Genomic DNA, 18,337 nt, shown 5'->3' on the forward strand with positions numbered 1-18,337 from the left:
AGTTTTTGGGGTGTATAGTACGAATATTACATTGTATTCCTGTCCTCTAATAATGTGGTTGCATAATATGAGATTAGAATTATCTTATCTAAAATATTAGCTTTCGGCTGCACTGTACAAGGGTGAAAGTACAGAGGTTTATGTTGAAAAAGTAAACATCATGATAGAACATGACTGTATCTGCTCCCATCTTTGTTAGGGTCTGTAAAGTACCAAGTTTAAAAAATAATCAGAGTCCAAAATTGATAAAGCTTTAAAGCCTGAAATTCAAATTTGCTTCTTGAAGTCTCCACGGTCCTCTAGCAATACCAAGTACAACCACCGAAAAATAATGTGTAGTTAATAAGAAGTGTAGAGATTGCAGCATTTAGCCAAGTGCTGTGGTCTCCAAATTTTAGAGATTTTTGAACATAATGTGTAAAGGTGGTTTGGGACACTAAACCGCCTACAGGTCCATATGGACCGGTAGTTTAGTGTCCTAAAAATCGCCCACTACATGGTCGCACAAAAAAATAAATAAATAAATAAAATATATATATATCCCCAGAGCTCCGAGCACCTGCTCATTGCAGCTAATGAATCTGGCGTAGTAAACGCCGACACTACTACACAAGCACTGCAAGTACAGCGCATGCGCAATGAAGGTGGAATATTGCCCCAGCTTCACTTGCCACAATGCAAGAGGAGATCCCGTATGGGATCTACTGATGAGAGTCAGACTTTTTTTTTTTTTTAATTGAGGCAATATGAAGATGAGATATACAGACCTGCAGTTGGTTTAGGGCCCCAAACTGGCAGGTCCTCTTTAAAGGGCATCTACCACCAGGATGAAGGACTGTATGTAAATGAGAATGAGGGTCTCCAGGTTCCATAGGTGTTAATGGAGCCTGAAGCCCCTCGGGCTCATTTGCATGAAGTCCTTCATCCTGGTGGTAGATATCCTTTAAGTTATCTACACAGCATTAGTTCTCCAAACACAATGGGAATGGTGATCAAAATCAGCGCTATTATATCACAGGCACAGCTAAAATTAGATGCAAACATCAGGACAGACAGGTTTTTCCATTTGAACAGATTTCTGGGTGGACACCATTCAGATGTTTCTGACTCGGATGTCAAGATAATCTAGAACAAAGAGTTAAGGCCCATAATAGAAAATCTGGTTCCAGCTGTCCCAAGCTGCTACGGCTGGTATCCTCTTTACCTGGACAACTTTTGGTACATACCAACCTTTACATGACGGGAACACCCCACAAGTCCCAAGCTTTTACAATATAGAATCATTCATCATACTTTCTAGTATAGTCTGCCATAGTAAAAAGATCATCTCTTCACCCACAACATCTGATGAAAATAGTCTTTTGTCTCCATTTCTCTAAACTCTATATGGTCTATTAAACTTTGCCATACATTACATGATAAGGAAGCTAATTAAAAAGTTCAGTCACATATTTAGGTTATTTGAATCATACCATTTAGTAATTTAGGGAAGGTTAATTTCAGTTTGTTTATAATGGACAAGTCATTCTCTAAGGTCACATTGTTTCATGATACAAATCATTATCAAGCGCACTTCTACTTAATTAGTAGCATGTTAATTATCCTAAATTATAAATTGTCACGCTACACACAGACTTGTGTTTCTGAAATCTCCCCAATTTATGAACTTTAAAAAGGGAACTCGTTAGCAGAAATGAAACTAATAAAACACTGTTCTTTCATGGCCCAATGTGGTGGTATTATCCAGAAAAATCAACTTTGAAGTAAGAGGTATATTGGTTGTATAGTATGAAGGAGAGTTTAGCAATGAAGTCAAGCTCCCTCCGCCTCAGAATGCCCCCTTCCCTGTAATTGGCTGTGCTGCATCCAGAGACATCACTAACCAGAGCTCCTGAAGTCTGGTGTATCCAGTCAATCACAGGGGTGGAGGCGTTCAGGGGTGGGGAAGACCTTGACTTCAGTGTTAAATTCTCCACCTCCTCTACTTAATACAACCAATTTATATCTCACTTTAAAGTTGCTTTTATGAATTATGCCACCACATTGGTCTAGTTTTAGTGTTAAAAAGAATACATTTGATTCAGTCATGGTGAGGCCGAAAAGTGACAATTACCACAGTATTTCAATAATTCATAACAGATGTATTATTTACTGAACTTTCCAAGTAAACAGTAATTTGTTTTTGCAGGTTACAAAAGCTCCATTAACGAGAAAATAAATGCTCAGTTTATGATGGATTATTGGAATAAAGTGATTTGACAATTTTGGCTACATCACTGTCGCATTAAAAAAAAAAAAAAAATCACATCCTGGCCACATGACTGCACATAGTTTTACCTACACTGTACTGAAGAGATGCAACTACATCAAAACAGTATTGTCTACAGTTGGGAGTCTGTTCCTTCTGGAGTTACTGCTTTGGTTTTAATCCAACATCATCTCTATAGGTTTCTTGAAAGTCCTGCTTGATATTAATGTGGCTGCCTTTCAAGGTAGCAAAAGGAGGCAATGTTTTTCTTGTCCCGTCCTGAAAAACATATTTGGATATTTTCCAGATTCCCCTAGTGGAGCATCAATGGCTAGAAGTCTCTGGACACCTATAAGGCGGCCTCATTTGGCAAAGTCTCCGTAGGGAGAACTCTTACTTCCTGACCCATTGTATTCATGCTCTTATTGGTCGGTAAACTGATAGGAATTCATGAATGATCATCAGTAAGTAGGGATATGAAGTGGTGTCAGGAATCTGCTGGGCACACACTGTTGTGCAATACAATAATTGCCACCAACAGAAATATTTTTTATTGTGCCAGTCTATTATTTGCAGGCTCAAGGAAGTCATTTTATGGAGTCATTACCATGCTTCATGTGCTGGAATTCCTAAAGGGACGTTTCATCAGAAAATTGCCTATTATTTTATAGAAAGTTTCCATGTTAAATTTTTTTTTTTGCAGACTTTTTTGGAATTTTAAAATCATACAAGTAAAAAAAAAAACCAAATATAATTCTATTTTAAAAAATTCTCTATTATTCTTCTTTCTATTCTGGCAAGCAAGGCAGATTGTCTAGAATTTGTTCCCGACGAGCTAGCTTAGAGCTTTTGCTAGATTTACATACACAGCATATCATTACAGAATTACAATGTTAAAAGTCACCTATATAAACCCCATTCCCAAGGGCCACAATTTAGTTCTCTTCACAGGGCTTAAGTATTGAAAATGTGAAAATTTTTAAAATGCTCTATGTCCCCATGTGTTCATATGCACAGTATGTGCTGTATTGCCATCAAGACAGTAAACCTGAGATTAGGATTGAGGACTTTGTGTATTTGGCTTTGTGGACATCTAATAACAGTATTTATATAGTATTTTAGGCATCTGACAAACAAGTAGGGCCACTAGGAAATCAACATCCATTGCCCAAACCTCACATGTCCCTTTATAACAAGCAAAATAATATAAAAATAATAAAAACACACAACAACAAGAGAAGAAAAGCTAAAAACAACATAGATGAGTTTATTGCCCTATTTCTATGCCAGCGATTCTATTTGGAATCTCAAGGTAACATTATTTCTCGGACTGTAAATAAATAGAAACTACAACACTCCCTATGAGTCACGGTACAATAGTTCAGGAAGTGCTTTTATATTTTTGTGTTATCCATCCAAGAAATTGCATTGTAACTAACTAATTTCCATGTTGCCAAAGTTAAAATTATTTGCCAAGGAGTACAACATTGCCTACATCTACAATAGCGTGCAAAGTGGTTGCATATTCGCTGCAAGGTCACTTTTTTTGCAAGAGAACTGGGGCCAAGCATGGTTATGAAATATCGGGGACACAAAAATAGCACCCCAGATGCAATATATACATATATAATACCTAGGTACTTTCATAGTAACTTATTGTATACAAGATGTACCCAAAACAGGGGTGTAACTACAGCGGCAGCAGCCATAGCGGCTGCTATGGGACCCGCAGTGTCAGGGGGCCCCGGTGTCCGTTCAGACACACTAAACAACGGTGAATGTGCACCATTATATACAGATTATGCTGCACATTGTATGTCAACACCTGAATATAACGGTGCACATGAGTCGGGAAGCCAGATAAGAAATTTCGGAAGAGGGGACGTCAGGACTAGATATTGGGAAAGATATGTGCCCTCAATCTCCGTGGGATACGAAGACTGCCTGGTGAAGGCAGAAGGGGGCCCCATTCAGAAGTCTGCGATGGGGCCCAGCTTCCCCTAGTTATGCCCCGGACCCAAAACCTACAATTTTTTATAGAATTTTTAAGAGCTGTATTGCCTTTTTATCTACTTCTTGGTTTTCTTTATTCCACTGTATCATGTGGATAGTTTTAGTTTACTGCATTTACAGACATCGAAGAGGAGTTTCATATCTGCACACATGCAGGCTCTGCCTTGGATATAGGGGTGTGAAAAACTATGCTACAACGTGCCCAAGCTGTATTGAGTTAATTGCCAAAGCCATATTGGTCTAATGATAGAGACTGTTAGAATTGGTTGTACCGGCCCAATGAAATTTTGATTATTTTTGAGCCTTAGCCTTTTAGGTGCCATCAAGAGAGAGAAATAGCAATTTTCAAGAACAGGTAAGATCAGAAGAGCGCTTTGAAGGCCAGGTGGGTTATATTTTTATCTGGATGTTACTTGGAAGAGACTCCATATGTTAGAGAACCTGCATTATACAAAATATAGTGGGAATCCTGAAGCTCATTCTTACACATAATTGTAAACCAAGCCCTTTCAGTCTATGCCTGCATTGTCATATTATAACATAGTAATTAAAGGGGAAGGAAAGTAGAAACCTGAACTCTATGTTCCCTAATGTATATGCCAGGTGTAGCTGGTACAGAATAATATATCCACTCCCAGCAAAGTTCTCAGAATAAACATTGTTGCTGCTATGAACAATTGTTTGGCCAAAAGATAGAACACCACATGAACATCTTCAATGGCTGACATGTCCCATACAGTATATTAAGGATGTCCAGGAATATTATACTGTTCTATAGTTAGGATATGGCAATATCAGCCACTGGTCCATAAGAATCTGTGGATAGTGTAATGTCCCAAAAGATTCTGATGGGTTGTATTTGACAACCTCCATCAACCCCTCTCCAAATACACCAGTTCCCAAGAAATCAGTGTTTGGGTAAATTCACCTCTATGTTAAGGAGTTTTTTTTGTTATTTTGTTTTTCTTACAATGTTCTATAATGGAAAAGATAGCGAATTATGAACTGACCCTCTGGGGCTGCACCCACTATGAAGATTCATCTCTATCGACCCACCGGACAGAAGAGAATCGCTAAAGAATCAAGCTAATAATGATGCCCAAAATAAATACTTCATGACAAAGATTATGGAAAATATGAGGAGTGTCATATCATTATCATATTTAAGCCTTTGTGGCCTTTCGTGGAATTAAAGAGACGGAAACTTTATTGCAGATCATACGTGTGGAATGAAATTTACTAGCAAAGAGATGGCATCAAATGTTCATTAAAAGCGTTGAGTCAAGTCAAATTTACAATTGCCATGGAAATAGTCTTTCAGAAAGAAGATGATAACACACTAATAAACTATCATTTTTGGGTATGGAACAATTTTATTAAACTTTAGCCATTTCCCGTCTACTTAAAAAGCATCTACCACCAGGATGAAGGACTGAATGCAAATGAGCCTGAGGGGCTCCAGGCTCCATAGGTGTTAATGGAGCCTGGAGCCCCTCAGGCTCATTTCCTATCAGTCTTTCATCCTGATGGTAGATGTCCTTTAGAGGACATTATCACCAGATTTAGGGGTGGTACACTGTTACCAAAGCAATGCTAATTACTTAAGGGGTTAAGTGGCGGTGTTTCTGTCTACAGTGAATAAAGTACTTTAGAAAAATATGATAAAAAAATATATCAATTATTAAAATATGATAAAATATGCATTTAGATTCACTCCGCCAGCCGGCCTTAAGCTTGTAGACAGTGGGTGACGCCACTTGCTTGTCTGCAAATCTCACCTCTGTGTCTTCTTGTGCAGCTGCATTGTTCCACGGCCAAAGGTGTAGTACTCATGTGCATGTGCTGGAAGGCTGAGTGCATATTTCATCATCAGACGGAGCCAGGAGGTGCTGAGCTAGTAGAGGCCTGAGCACCTCTGGCTCATTTGCATATTTTTATAAAGCACTTTATTTGGTCTAGCAGACGTGGAGGCGCAGGACATAAACAGTGCCACTGAACCCATAAGGTAATGAGTATTGCTTTTGTGACAGTCTACCACTCCTAAATCTGGTGGTAGATGTCCTTTAAGGCACATTAACTTGTCCAAGCAATGATTGATCTCATCATCTGGGGCTCACGAAAACCCCTGGCCAACCTCCTTAAAAGCATTAACACTAGACTGTCCGTCACCACCTATTGTCCTCTATATACATAAAATCCTCTGCTGTATATTATGGGCACCAGTATAGGGCTGCATTCACACCACCGTCTATACTTCCCCATAGACTGCCAATGGGCGCATGGAGCAGCACACGTGCGGCACCGTACCATTCCGTACCCGGGAAAAAGATAGGACATGTCCCATCTTTCCCTGTAATACGGCGCCATGCCACGTGTATCTCTGTGGAGAGGGGCGCTGCTCGTCCCCGCTTCTTCTTTAATTAAAACATACAGGCCAAATAGGTGTCATGCCCAGGAAGAGGCAGAAGAATCCTAAATATCCACATTGTATGGGTGATCAATACTAATGAGAACTAAGGGAGATCTACCATCACAATCAAGCATGGATAAACCAGGGGCAATTACTCATAGACTCAGGCACAATGACTGGTAATCATCTTATATTTTTTATCCATGGTTTATATCCTAAAATTAACATTTAAAACTATGCTAATGAACCAGAAGGACTCCTGGTGGTGTTATCAACAGAATCTCTCCGTGCTGTTACGCTGTCTCCCCTTCAGCATTGTGTAATTATAGAAAGCAGAGGAAGGGTGGGAAGTGTTTCTGCACAGTTTAACAGCCTATGAAGCTACTGCATAGAACGCCACCCTGACGCCTTCTGTCTTATGAGCATAATTTCAAAAGTAAATTTTATAAGGCAGGAAGCAATGGATACAAATATAAGAAGATGACAACAGTGCCTGGATCTTTGAGTAATGGTTTAATATGCTGGATTTTGGTAGATTTCCTTTAAAAGAGATGCTGATGAAAGCACCAGGTAGGAATCCTGGCAAAAAAAAAAAAACGAACGTTTTATTAGGTGCTGCAGGTCCTGCAAGTGTACAGAGGAAGGTCCTTCTGTATCGAGTTCCGCAGACCCTTCTCTCAGATCCGAGTAATGCTTACGAATCTACCTTGGAGCCTGCTATAGTTTTCAAGAGCACTTCAGTGTGAAGGACCACTTGCTCTTAGAGAGTTCCAGCTTCCACATGTAAAATCACACAGAGAGGACAGTCTGTTACTATTACCTGTTATTGTAACATTCTTATGCAAGCTAAAAAGCCTGGTAACTTCTTAAAACATCAACACTACGAATCCCTGGCATTGCTAGTGTTCACTTACCATTCTCTGGTTCTGGGCTCTTGTGTGTCTCCATCTGCGAGCAGAATAGAAGATGAAGTAGCCGACTGTAGCGGCTGTCACCACAAAGAAAGATATGGAGACAAAGAAAATGGAATAGTGGTTCATCCAGGATCCATGCTTCTTTCCAACCTCGATAATCATGGTCACCTGGACATGGCTGCGGATAAGATTGACGATCTCTATTCCTTTTATATATCCGATCATGATGGCAATGGTATCCTTTGTGCCTGCGGGGGGAAAAAAAAAAAAAAAAGATTGGAAAGTTGGTCTGGCTCATTAGCGTAATTTTAAAAGTTGATTTTAGAAGGCATGAAGCCATGGATAACAAATACAAGATAACCATAGTAACAGTGCCTGGATCTATGAGTAAGTGTCCCTGGTTTATTATGATGGACTTTGATGGTAGATTTCCTTTAACCATTTTCTCTCCATGACCAATTTGATTTACTATAGTTATAGTGAATTTTATTTAGTGCTCACAGTTTAGGCTGAATATCAATCACTTGATGCATATCTAAAACCTATTGGAATAAAACCCTTGACCTTGATTCAAATTACTTTTACCAAATACAGGCTGTCCCCAACTTAAGGACACTCGACTTATAGACAGACCTCTGTGACCTCTGGTGAAGCTCTCTGGGTGCTTTGCCATGATCAGCTGTAAGGTGTCTGTAATTAAGTTTTATTGATAATCCTTGTTCCCAGGACAGGACAAAATTTGGAAAATCCAATTTGTTTTTTTCTGGACTAAAACTTCTAAAATATACCTATTCCAATTTACATACAAATGCAACCCAAGTACAAACCTAAATAATCCATCTTGTATATAACCCTGAAACTGCCTGTAACCATTTCACAAGTTCCATATCAAATCTACTTTTTTTTGTCTCCATTCAGTATGGCATCTTCTCTTTTCATTAACATACAAAGTAGCTAGAAGTTCTTGGAAACATACAATAGTACTGTATATACTCAGTCATACATGTGACCGGATAGTCAACTTAGCATATACCAACAACACACCTACACAATTCTAAATTTAGCTCAACGGAGAAAAACATTATGCAATTAAGAATTAGGGCAATCTGTTCAGAAGAGTTAGGGTGCATTCACACGTGGCGTTAATGCGTGTGTTTTAAACCCCTTATATCCTCACACGGCTTCTGTGTTAATGACCCGGCTACTTTTTCGTTTTTTTTCAGCAATGCCTACTAGAAAATAACTTTTTTCTTTATTTTTGTGTCACTTTAGCTGTATGAGGTCTTGTTTTTTTTTTTTGGCACAAATGTAGTTTTCCATAGCATAGTTTTGGGTTTTATATAACCTACTGATTAACTTTTATTCTCCCTTTCCGTGCAGTATATTTAAAAGAAGTAATCTGATGTTAGGTTTTTTAAGCTCTCATGCTCATTAGTGTAATGTAATTTTAAAAATTTTAGAAGGAAGGAGGCCATAAAAGCAAATATCAAAAGATAGATTTTGATGGTAGATATTCTTTACTGTCTGCTGTAAAAGTAGTGGTCTTTAAAGGGGTATTCCCACTTAGATAAGTTTCTTATATGTACTCAGGATAATAAAGTAACATGTTTTCTAATTCAAAGTTATTAACAAAAATGCAGCATTTTACAGATAAGCCCAACCTGTGTATCAGTTCTTCTGTACACAATTTCAGTTCCTGCTAGACATGACCAAGTAACTTATTGATTTTTGTGCAAGATCGTGATGCTGAGATTTTGGTCTGTCTCTGCTGTGTGGCTGTAGCTCCGCCCCCTGCACGGAGCTCACACTGCTGCACAGACAGACACTTCCTACCAGGAGATTGTGAGGAGAGAGAGAGGGTTCAAAACAACAAGCTACAGGAGATAAGTGACCAGGGGAAGAGGGTGGCACATATCGAGATGTAGCAGAGCTCCGTGTAACACTGTAATGGTCTGTCAGCCTCTGTGTAATTATCACATGCATCTCTGATCTGTATCATCTCCCCCTATGTGTCTGTGTGTTAGTACAATATCAGTAACCAGATGAATTGGCATATACACCTTATACCCTGATAATGTAACCACATTGTCACCCCACAGAACTAGATGGATCATACAGTAATGTATCTGCTTACAGGGGCCCTGCCCACACCCTAGGATTTTGCATTGAGCAGCAGAGGGAGAGGTAGGAGCTAAAACAGCAATAAAACTGAGTAACATTGTAAAGTAAGGGGTTAGAATGATCTTTATTGTGTTAACGTCACTAGGGGATTGAAATGTGAGAATTTTCTTTCGTGGGAAAACCCCTTTAAGGGGTTAATGAGGCCATGTTGTTTTACCGAAATGTACAGGTCATATTTGCACACTCCAAAAATTTACTTTCAAAGTGGAATATTAGGAATAGGTGAGTTAACTAGACAAAGACCAAGGCCCTAATAGAATAGGGCAAATGTGCATTGCAGGTTATCCTGAGTGACAGGTTCATTCAGACTAAAAGTAGGATCTATTCTCATTACATGGGTTCTAATATAAATTAAAGTTATCCCTATAGTCAAAGAATAATAAAATACACATTTCTGATTGGTGTTGTATGGCCATTGGGACCTACACTCACCGGCCACTTTATTAGGTACACCTGTCCAACTGCTCGTTAACACTTAATTTCTAATCAGCCAATCACATGGCGGCAACTCAGTGCATTTAGGCATGTAGACATGGTCAAGACAATCTCCTGCAGTTCAAACCGAGCATCAGTATGGGGAAGAAAGGTGATTTGAGTGGCTTTGAACGTGGCATGGTTGTTGGTGCCAGAAGGGCTGGTCTGAGTATTTCAGAAATTGCTGATCTACTGGGATTTTCATGCACAACCATCTCTAGGGTTTACAGAGAATGGTCCGAAAAAGAAAAAACATCCAGTGAGCGGCAGTTCTGTGGGCGGAAATGCCTTGTTGATGCCAGAGTTCGAGCTGATAGAAAGGCAACAGTGACTCAAATCGCCTCCCGTTACAACCAAGGTAGGTAGAAGAGCATCTCTGAACGCACAGTACATCGAACTTTGAGGCAGATGGGCTACAGCAGCAGAAGACCACACTAGGTGCCACTCCTTTCAGCTAAGAACAGGAAACTGAGGCTACAATTTGCACAAGCTCATCGAAATTGGACAGTAGAAGATTGGAAAAACGTTGCCTGGTCTGATGAGTCTCGATTTCTGCTGCGACATTCGGATGGTAGGGTCAGAATTTGGCGTCAACAACATGAAAGCATGGATCCATCCTGCCTTGTATCAACGGTTCAGGCTGGTGGTGGCGGTGTCATGGTGTGGGGAATATTTTCTTGGCACTCTTTGGGCCCCTTGGTACCAATTGAGCATCGTTGCAACGCCACAGCCTACCTGAGTATTGTTGCGGACCATGTCCATCCCTTTATGACCACAATGTACCCAACATCTGATGGCTACTTTCAGCAGGATAATGCTCCATGTCATAAAGCTGGAATCATCTCAGACTGGTTTCTTGAACATGACAATGAGTTCACTGTACTCAAATGGCCTCCACAGTCACCAGATCTCAATCCAATAGAGCATCTTTGGGATGTGGTAGAACGGGAGATTCGCATCATGGATGTGCAGCCGACAAATCTGCGGCAACTGTGTGATGCCATCATGTCAATATGGACCAAAATCTCTGAGGAATGCTTCCAGCACCTTGTTTAATCTATGCCACGAAGAATTGAGGCAGTTCTGAGGGCAAAAGGGGGTCCAACCCATTACTAGCATGGTGTACCTAATAAAGTGGCCAGTGAGTGTATATCGAACATGAATCACAGACCCTGCGGTGGCTGGATTTCGCAAACCAAAATATGATGCAAAGAGTCCCTTTCGTTTTCTGTGTAACGTTGTATCACCCTAATGTAGAAAGCCATCATTGCTATCCTTTCCCTGTCCTAGATAACAGGTTGGTGACCCCCAAAATTCTCATAATAGCTTATGGAGGAGCTCAACAACAAGAAAAAAAAAATAAATAAATAAAAAATAATCATGGAGACATAAATGGTAATAAAGGTGTGCTGTAGTCCCTATCTCGGGAGAAAACCCAGGCCCAATCCTGCTTAATTTAGATCAATCATTAACAGTCCAACACAAGGAAATCAACAAATTCCACAATTCTCAAATTAGCTCCTTAAATGACTTAAGTTTAGGACACATCCTGGTGTGAAAGCCAATTCTACAGTTTCACATACAAATTAATAAGATAAGATATCTCAACATAGTCATAGACACCTTTGTCATAGGTCATATCACAAGAGCAGACAAATGGAAAGCATGACACTTAAAGGGATTTTCCAGGCTAAAAATGTTCTTGTCCTGGGCTTTGGGTTTTTTCATCTCCATTTATGAATTAATGGGGAGCAGAATTTTGGAGCGTGACAGTAAGAACTTGTAGTTATTCTGGTCCAAGTCCTGCTGTTGACCATGTTTTAGTGGATTCTGCCCTACTGGTCCACATCACCTTTGCTTTCTTCAGGTACACATCCAAAAGGGTTGGAATTATTAGGTATAATCCAACAATAGGAGAGGTGGAAAGTATTTATCCCAAACCTTTAACGGAGCAAAAGTGGCAATATTTGGCCTGCACTAGAACACAATATCATTAATTGGTCAAATAAGTGATCTGGATCTATCCATAGCTATTCCTCAATCTTGTTTTGGGTGACATCTGTATTTTGTCTGAAGGAGGAGAGAGGGTTAGATACTCCCAGACACAGTGGCGTAACTAGGAGAGACGGGGCCCCCTAGCAGGCTGTTGCATGGGGCCCCCCTTCCCACTTATAAAATATATATATTAGTATACTCACAAATGCGAGATACAATCACATATAAATACACATGTGCATATACACATACAGTGCCATATGCAACATTCACATACAGTGTATACAGACACCATATATACATCCCAGATACTACATATATACATCACAGTATATGTTATATACATATTATGCTGGACATGTGCAGTACAATATAGATGTAATGGTGCACATCCTCCATTCTTTATTGTGTCAGGTCAGATGACGGCGCCCCCTGACACTGCGGGCCCCATAGCGGCTGCTACTACTGTAGTTACGCCCCTGCCCAGACAGCTCATGTGGTGGCTTATCTCACCTGCAAGTAAACCAATTAGGCATGTTAAAATATGTAAAGGGAGTTTAGGCCAAGAAAAAGCCATAATTTCATCACCTTGTCCTTGGGCTACTGTAGAGTCTACTACTCTTGTGCACTAGAGTTTCAGGTTGTCCTCAAGCACATGCACTGTTACGCCATTTACAATCACCACTCCTTCAAAAGCAAATATGAACAAACCACCTTCACCTGCTCTTCTGCAGGGTTGAAGCACCACTTCAGATTTTTCATACAAGCATACACAATGGAGACCAAATCTAGATGATGTAAAACGTTTCCAAACTCTCACAATTTACAGGATTCTAAAAGATCTGTTCTGGTTTTAATTTTTCCATCTAAAGTCATGACCTAAAATCATTGCAAATTTTATTGACCATATCCATTGTGTGTCAGGATCTCCCTATAAAACCAAACATGTTTAGTCTTCATAATAGATTTAGGACTCACTACACCTTTGTGTAGTGAGATTCCACTGCACACCTTCTGGGGGTTACTCATCTCTCCAAAGAACAGAAGGAATAGACATGTCGTTCTCTTTTACTTTGCTCCATCTGGAGATTTATGAAGCTGAATTCCTATTACGATGCAGCAATTAGTGTAAGTGAACTTTGAAACCATTTTGCTGATGGAGAGCCCGGACTGCCACCAATGACCCAGGAACCCTTGCAATTTAATAAGTCTCATCCTTATCCTAACAACGCTCAGCCCCAGTCAATATTGACATTTTACACCAAGGTGTTCTGTAAATGGAGAGTCATGACGCATCATAAAAGAAGAAATGACCTAGCTATCAGTTTGTACTATGGGCTTTATCTTATAGCGAGCGGTGGACTGGCGTGCATTAGGTATGCTAGAGCAGAAAAACACAAGAGCCGAGTAGGCCTCAATCTTTACAGAAAATCTGCTTGCTCACTTAATTGCACCAATTACAGTTAATGTGGTTATAATTACTACATATAGTTTATTTGTAAATTGAGCTACAAAAAGTGTCCCTAAAAGGAAGTGATCCAGATCAAGGTCTTCTTGCCAGGACCCACCAGAACTTCCTTTTGCACACCTTATAGGTACACCCCTGCATAAGGTTGTGGTCAGGGTGCGACTCCAATAACGATTTCCAGCAGAAAGGAGGGCCCCCCCTCCAAGCCCTGGTTTCCCGGTATTTCCACCCTCCCCGATTAGTAGTATCAATTTGGAACTGAGCACTGGAGTCTTAAAGAGAACCCGTCATGCAAAATAACCCCCCTAAACTAAATATATTTTCATAAACTGCCATGAGAGAGCATTGCCTCTATCCCTTCATTGTCCCTCTACATGCCTGTAAACCTAAGCAATGAGGTCCTAAAGCTGTATGCAAATGACCTGTGAAATGTCCAATGAAGCATTAGCATATTCAAGCTGTCCACTCTATTCATGAGTGGGAGGCACGGCCACACCTCCAGTGTATGACTGACAGCCTGTATAATGATGTGAGGCTGTATAATGATGTGCTTCCTGGTGCTGGTGGCCACGCCCCCTGCAGCCTGTGTGTGTGTTTAGGAGAGAGCAGCTCCAGGCAGCCATGTTACAGCAGAACATGTCAGATTCATGTGTAGCTGATGTCTGTGTCTCTCACCTGTATATTAGGAGGATGCAGCATGTCAGCAGATGCAGCACAGACACTAGCAATGCTTTACTATACATTACACACAGACATGAGCAGGAGGAGGAGAGGGGAGGGGTAACAGGGGTGACATCACTGCCTCTGACCATGTGACCAGCCTCATTTACATGATAAAAAATATGTGATTGTACAATGATTAATGTATGAACTGACTAGATAAAGGCTGGGATGGGATCCTTGTGAGCTGCTCCAACAGGTAGTAGTGACAGGACAAGTGACACAGACCTGATGACAGGTGTCCTTTTAGCATGCAGCCAGTAAGATGTAGAGCAGTGAAGCATGGAGCATGTGGGGTACGAGATGTGACACAGCAAATACGAGACTGCCTTCATCGGGTGACAGGAACTGAACATGGTGATGATGGGCATGTGATGTCATGTTGGAGGCTAGCCTTTTCTTGTTGGCCTGGAGGTTATGACACTGGCTGTGGAAGCACACACATGTGCTGCTCTCTCCTCCGCTTACTGGAGCTGACATGTGCTCCAAGATGGAGTCTCTCACTCTCCTCATGAGGTCTAACCATGTGCTCCCGCCCACCAGGGGCTTATATATCCCTTGGTCAGGTGGTAGCACTCTCCAATCAGCTTCCAGCTTGCCTTACAATATCACAAGAAACATCATTGGACAGTAAGGTTTGGACTTTTTAACTCTTGCCTTACCAGGCAGTGGCTACGGCTGCAATTACATAGTTCTCCAGTACTTAGAGACCTTGTAGAGAGGTGATCAGTCTCCCTAATAGCTCCTAACTCGGAGTGGGCGCTATTCACAACTAACACCTTGCATATGCATTGGCAGGGGTGTTGCACATGCATCGTCTGCCCCGCAGCTCCAGAGAAAAAACTGGGGATGTGTGGGGAACACAGACTATACTGGCTACTGTGGGAGCATTGTTACTATATTGGCTACTGTGGAGGCATCATAGTGATCCCAGTAGGAGTAAATATTTTTGTGTTGTTAAATCTGCAGAGACAAATTGTAGCTGGAAGAAGCTGACATGGTGGACTGGTAAAAAGAAGAAAATGAAAGACTCCACCAATCAAAGATGTAGTCATAGATGTGCGAGTCACTAGATTGAAAGTAAATGCTTATATTACCACTGAGCTATTACCTCTGTGCGGTGACTCTCAGACAATGGGATAAACTTGGCAAATGTAATACATTTAGTTATAATTAACAAGTTTTGTCCCATTACTGTTTTTACCTACCAATTGTTGAATCATTGAAAAACTTTAGATCGCTGTAGACTTTATGACAACCCCACCACAACTTGTGCAGGGGCGAGGGGCCTTTGTTCCATATTTTTTAGTGCACTTGTAGGTACTGACATAGGCTCAAGACAAACTTGCAGTGGGGCTCACATAGATTAGAAGTAAACCACATTCAACATTAACTTGTAAAACTATAATCTTTGCACAAACAGCTTTCCTTACCAGAATAGGGGTAATATAAAAGTGTAATAAGGACTTGGTTTATTGATGGAACCAATAAAAAGATCTTAGAAGATGATTTATATGCTACATGAATAGCTACTTTGATCATAAAGCAACATCCTCAGTTCTATTAGCAAATACTAGTTTCACGTAATTGTAGTGATACGAGTACAATATAAAGAGAGCCACATGAGGAACTATGTATCCATTCTGTAACACTTAACCAATAGAGATCAGAGATCATAGTCTATACACAGATTCAAAGTAACCATCATAAAACGTGAAAAAAAAAAAAACTATTTTTCAGGCATATATGGTATATGCAATCTTAGGGTCCATCAACCCAAATGAAATGACAAAAAAAAAATTTATACCCTTCACATTTGAAAATATGGAAAAGCTACAGTAAAAATTTGCAACACTTACATGCAGCAAAGTAAATACTACAGAACTGGTTAAAAATCAGGGGTCTGAACTAGTTAATTCTGCAGGTTGAACACTAGGTTTTCTGTTTTGTACGTGCGAGAGGACTTTAGGAAAGAATGTGATACTTGTGGTGGAGGAATGCCGAAAACCAAACTATTGAATGCATTGCAGGATACTGCAACAGGATTCAACATGCTTTTTCCAACTTCCGATGTCATAATCTTACGTCTATGTCAAGAAAACACAAGACAAAATATGAGGCATGATAGTGACTGGAAATAGAATTTCCCATATATGTGCCTCTCAGGGACTCATATACAGAAAGTAAAGTTTAGTGGATGCAGCTGACCACAATATTACACCCCAATACAAGAGCGGCATACAGAGAGCCCCTGGGTGCCATGGGCCTGCCAGAGAGGGAAAAGAATCCTAAATTACACACCAATGAGAAAAAAATTAGTTGGTCTTGAGATGAGAGGGCTTGGGTCATGTATTACCTTTACCTGTTACGGCCTAGAGTGCTGGTGGCGAACCTATGGCACTGGTGCCAGAGGCGGCACTTGGAGACAAATTTGCCATCCTCCTTTCAAGTGGCTTTTGGTTGATGTTTGGGCACTCAGGCTCTAAAAGATTCGCCATCACTGCCCTAGAGGCATCTGGGAATGTATTTTTCACTTTTGCACATAGTAAACAAACCTGGTGCATGTGTATAAGAGGAAGCAAGGTGGAATAGCCGACAGCCAAAAGGGCGTCTCACCTAAAGCCATCACATTCACATGGCTAGCTGACGTCACATACCTAGTGCCATTACTAGTTCAGTAGTCAAAATCATCACACTCCATTTACAGATATAAACATTGTCTTGGATGCTTAAAGTCACACTCCAATGACAGGCACATGATTGATGTGACATTTAAGTTCTTCTGTCCCTAGAAATTAGCATTCAACAGGACTTGAGTAATGAAAACATCATTGTCAGCCCTCCGGGGCAGAGTCCGCCTCCTTTTGTTATTTATTTGCTTCCACATTTTGTATATTCAGAAAAATATTAAGCATTTAGTATATGTTGATGCAATAGAAATTAAATTTTGAGTCATACAAGTCTTGTGTAATAAGATCAGAAGAAATTAATATAGACAAGAAGGGAGCCTATATATTGGAAAATCCATACATAACTTTTGCTATTCTTTAGAGTTACTGAAATCCAATAAATAATGACTGTGTGTATGTAGTAATGAATTTTAATATAGGCGGTAGCCTGGGGCCCAAGTCTTCTAGATGCTGGAGCTCCACCAGGTACTGAGAAGGAGCTTCACTCATGAAATCCTTATACATCTGTCTCTGTTGTAAATACACATGTATGCAAGAGCCATTTCAGGACCTTTGAAGGTCCTCCAAAAGGTCCTGATACCGCAGATTTAAAGGAGAGAAAAGGGACACATCCTCCGTTCCCCAAGAAGCTTGAGTAACATATGTAGGAAGTGTATTCCGGACTTGTGGGGACTATATTTATTCATCCGGCTGGGATCGTAAGAAGTCTTAATTTTCCCCTGCATGGAAACTCCCATTACAGACGCATGCCATGACACAGGCAACATTTAAGAAAAATAATACTAATAATACCAGATTTTACCCCATTAAAATTACCAGCCCCCTTGGGTTGGGTATGAAATGTCTTTTCTAAAATTCTCATTAACATGTGCACTGAAATCTCATGTGCACTCTGTGGTCCACAAACAACGAGGTGTGTGCCGTTCCACTCACTTCGTTAAGATCAGAAAATGACTGCCTGGGCAGCAAAGACTAACAGGAATAGGACCTGCTCTATAATTTGTGGTGTGCAAGTCCATTGAAAGAGATGGGGCTGTGAATAAATAGTGTGGAGCAGACCTGAACTTTGAAGGTTTGAATCAACCTCTTCCCCTCCAATGACACCTACAATCGGCAGCATTTTAATGAGGTGCGTGCACACCACCTAAAACATAGGCAGTGCAGGCGTGCCACCATTTTAGGGAGGATCTTCGCTCCCCGATGATGTCACATACGGCAATGATC

General features: G+C 40.5%; 1 protein-coding gene across 2 annotated transcripts in view; it reads right to left on the reverse strand.

Annotated features, from left to right (window-relative positions):
• RNF128 (ring finger protein 128) overlaps positions 1-18,337 on the reverse strand; it is a 113,491-nt gene that overhangs the window by 29,036 nt on the left and 66,118 nt on the right. For both annotated transcript variants that reach the window (XM_072125936.1, XM_072125937.1), the window contains exon 2: positions 7,586-7,833. In XM_072125936.1, the coding sequence (XP_071982037.1) occupies positions 7,586-7,833 (248 nt within the window). The remainder of the gene's footprint in view (positions 1-7,585; positions 7,834-18,337) is intronic.

Source organism: Engystomops pustulosus, chromosome 9 (assembly GCF_040894005.1).
Source record: "Engystomops pustulosus chromosome 9, aEngPut4.maternal, whole genome shotgun sequence".
NCBI lineage: Eukaryota > Metazoa > Chordata > Amphibia > Anura > Leptodactylidae > Engystomops > Engystomops pustulosus.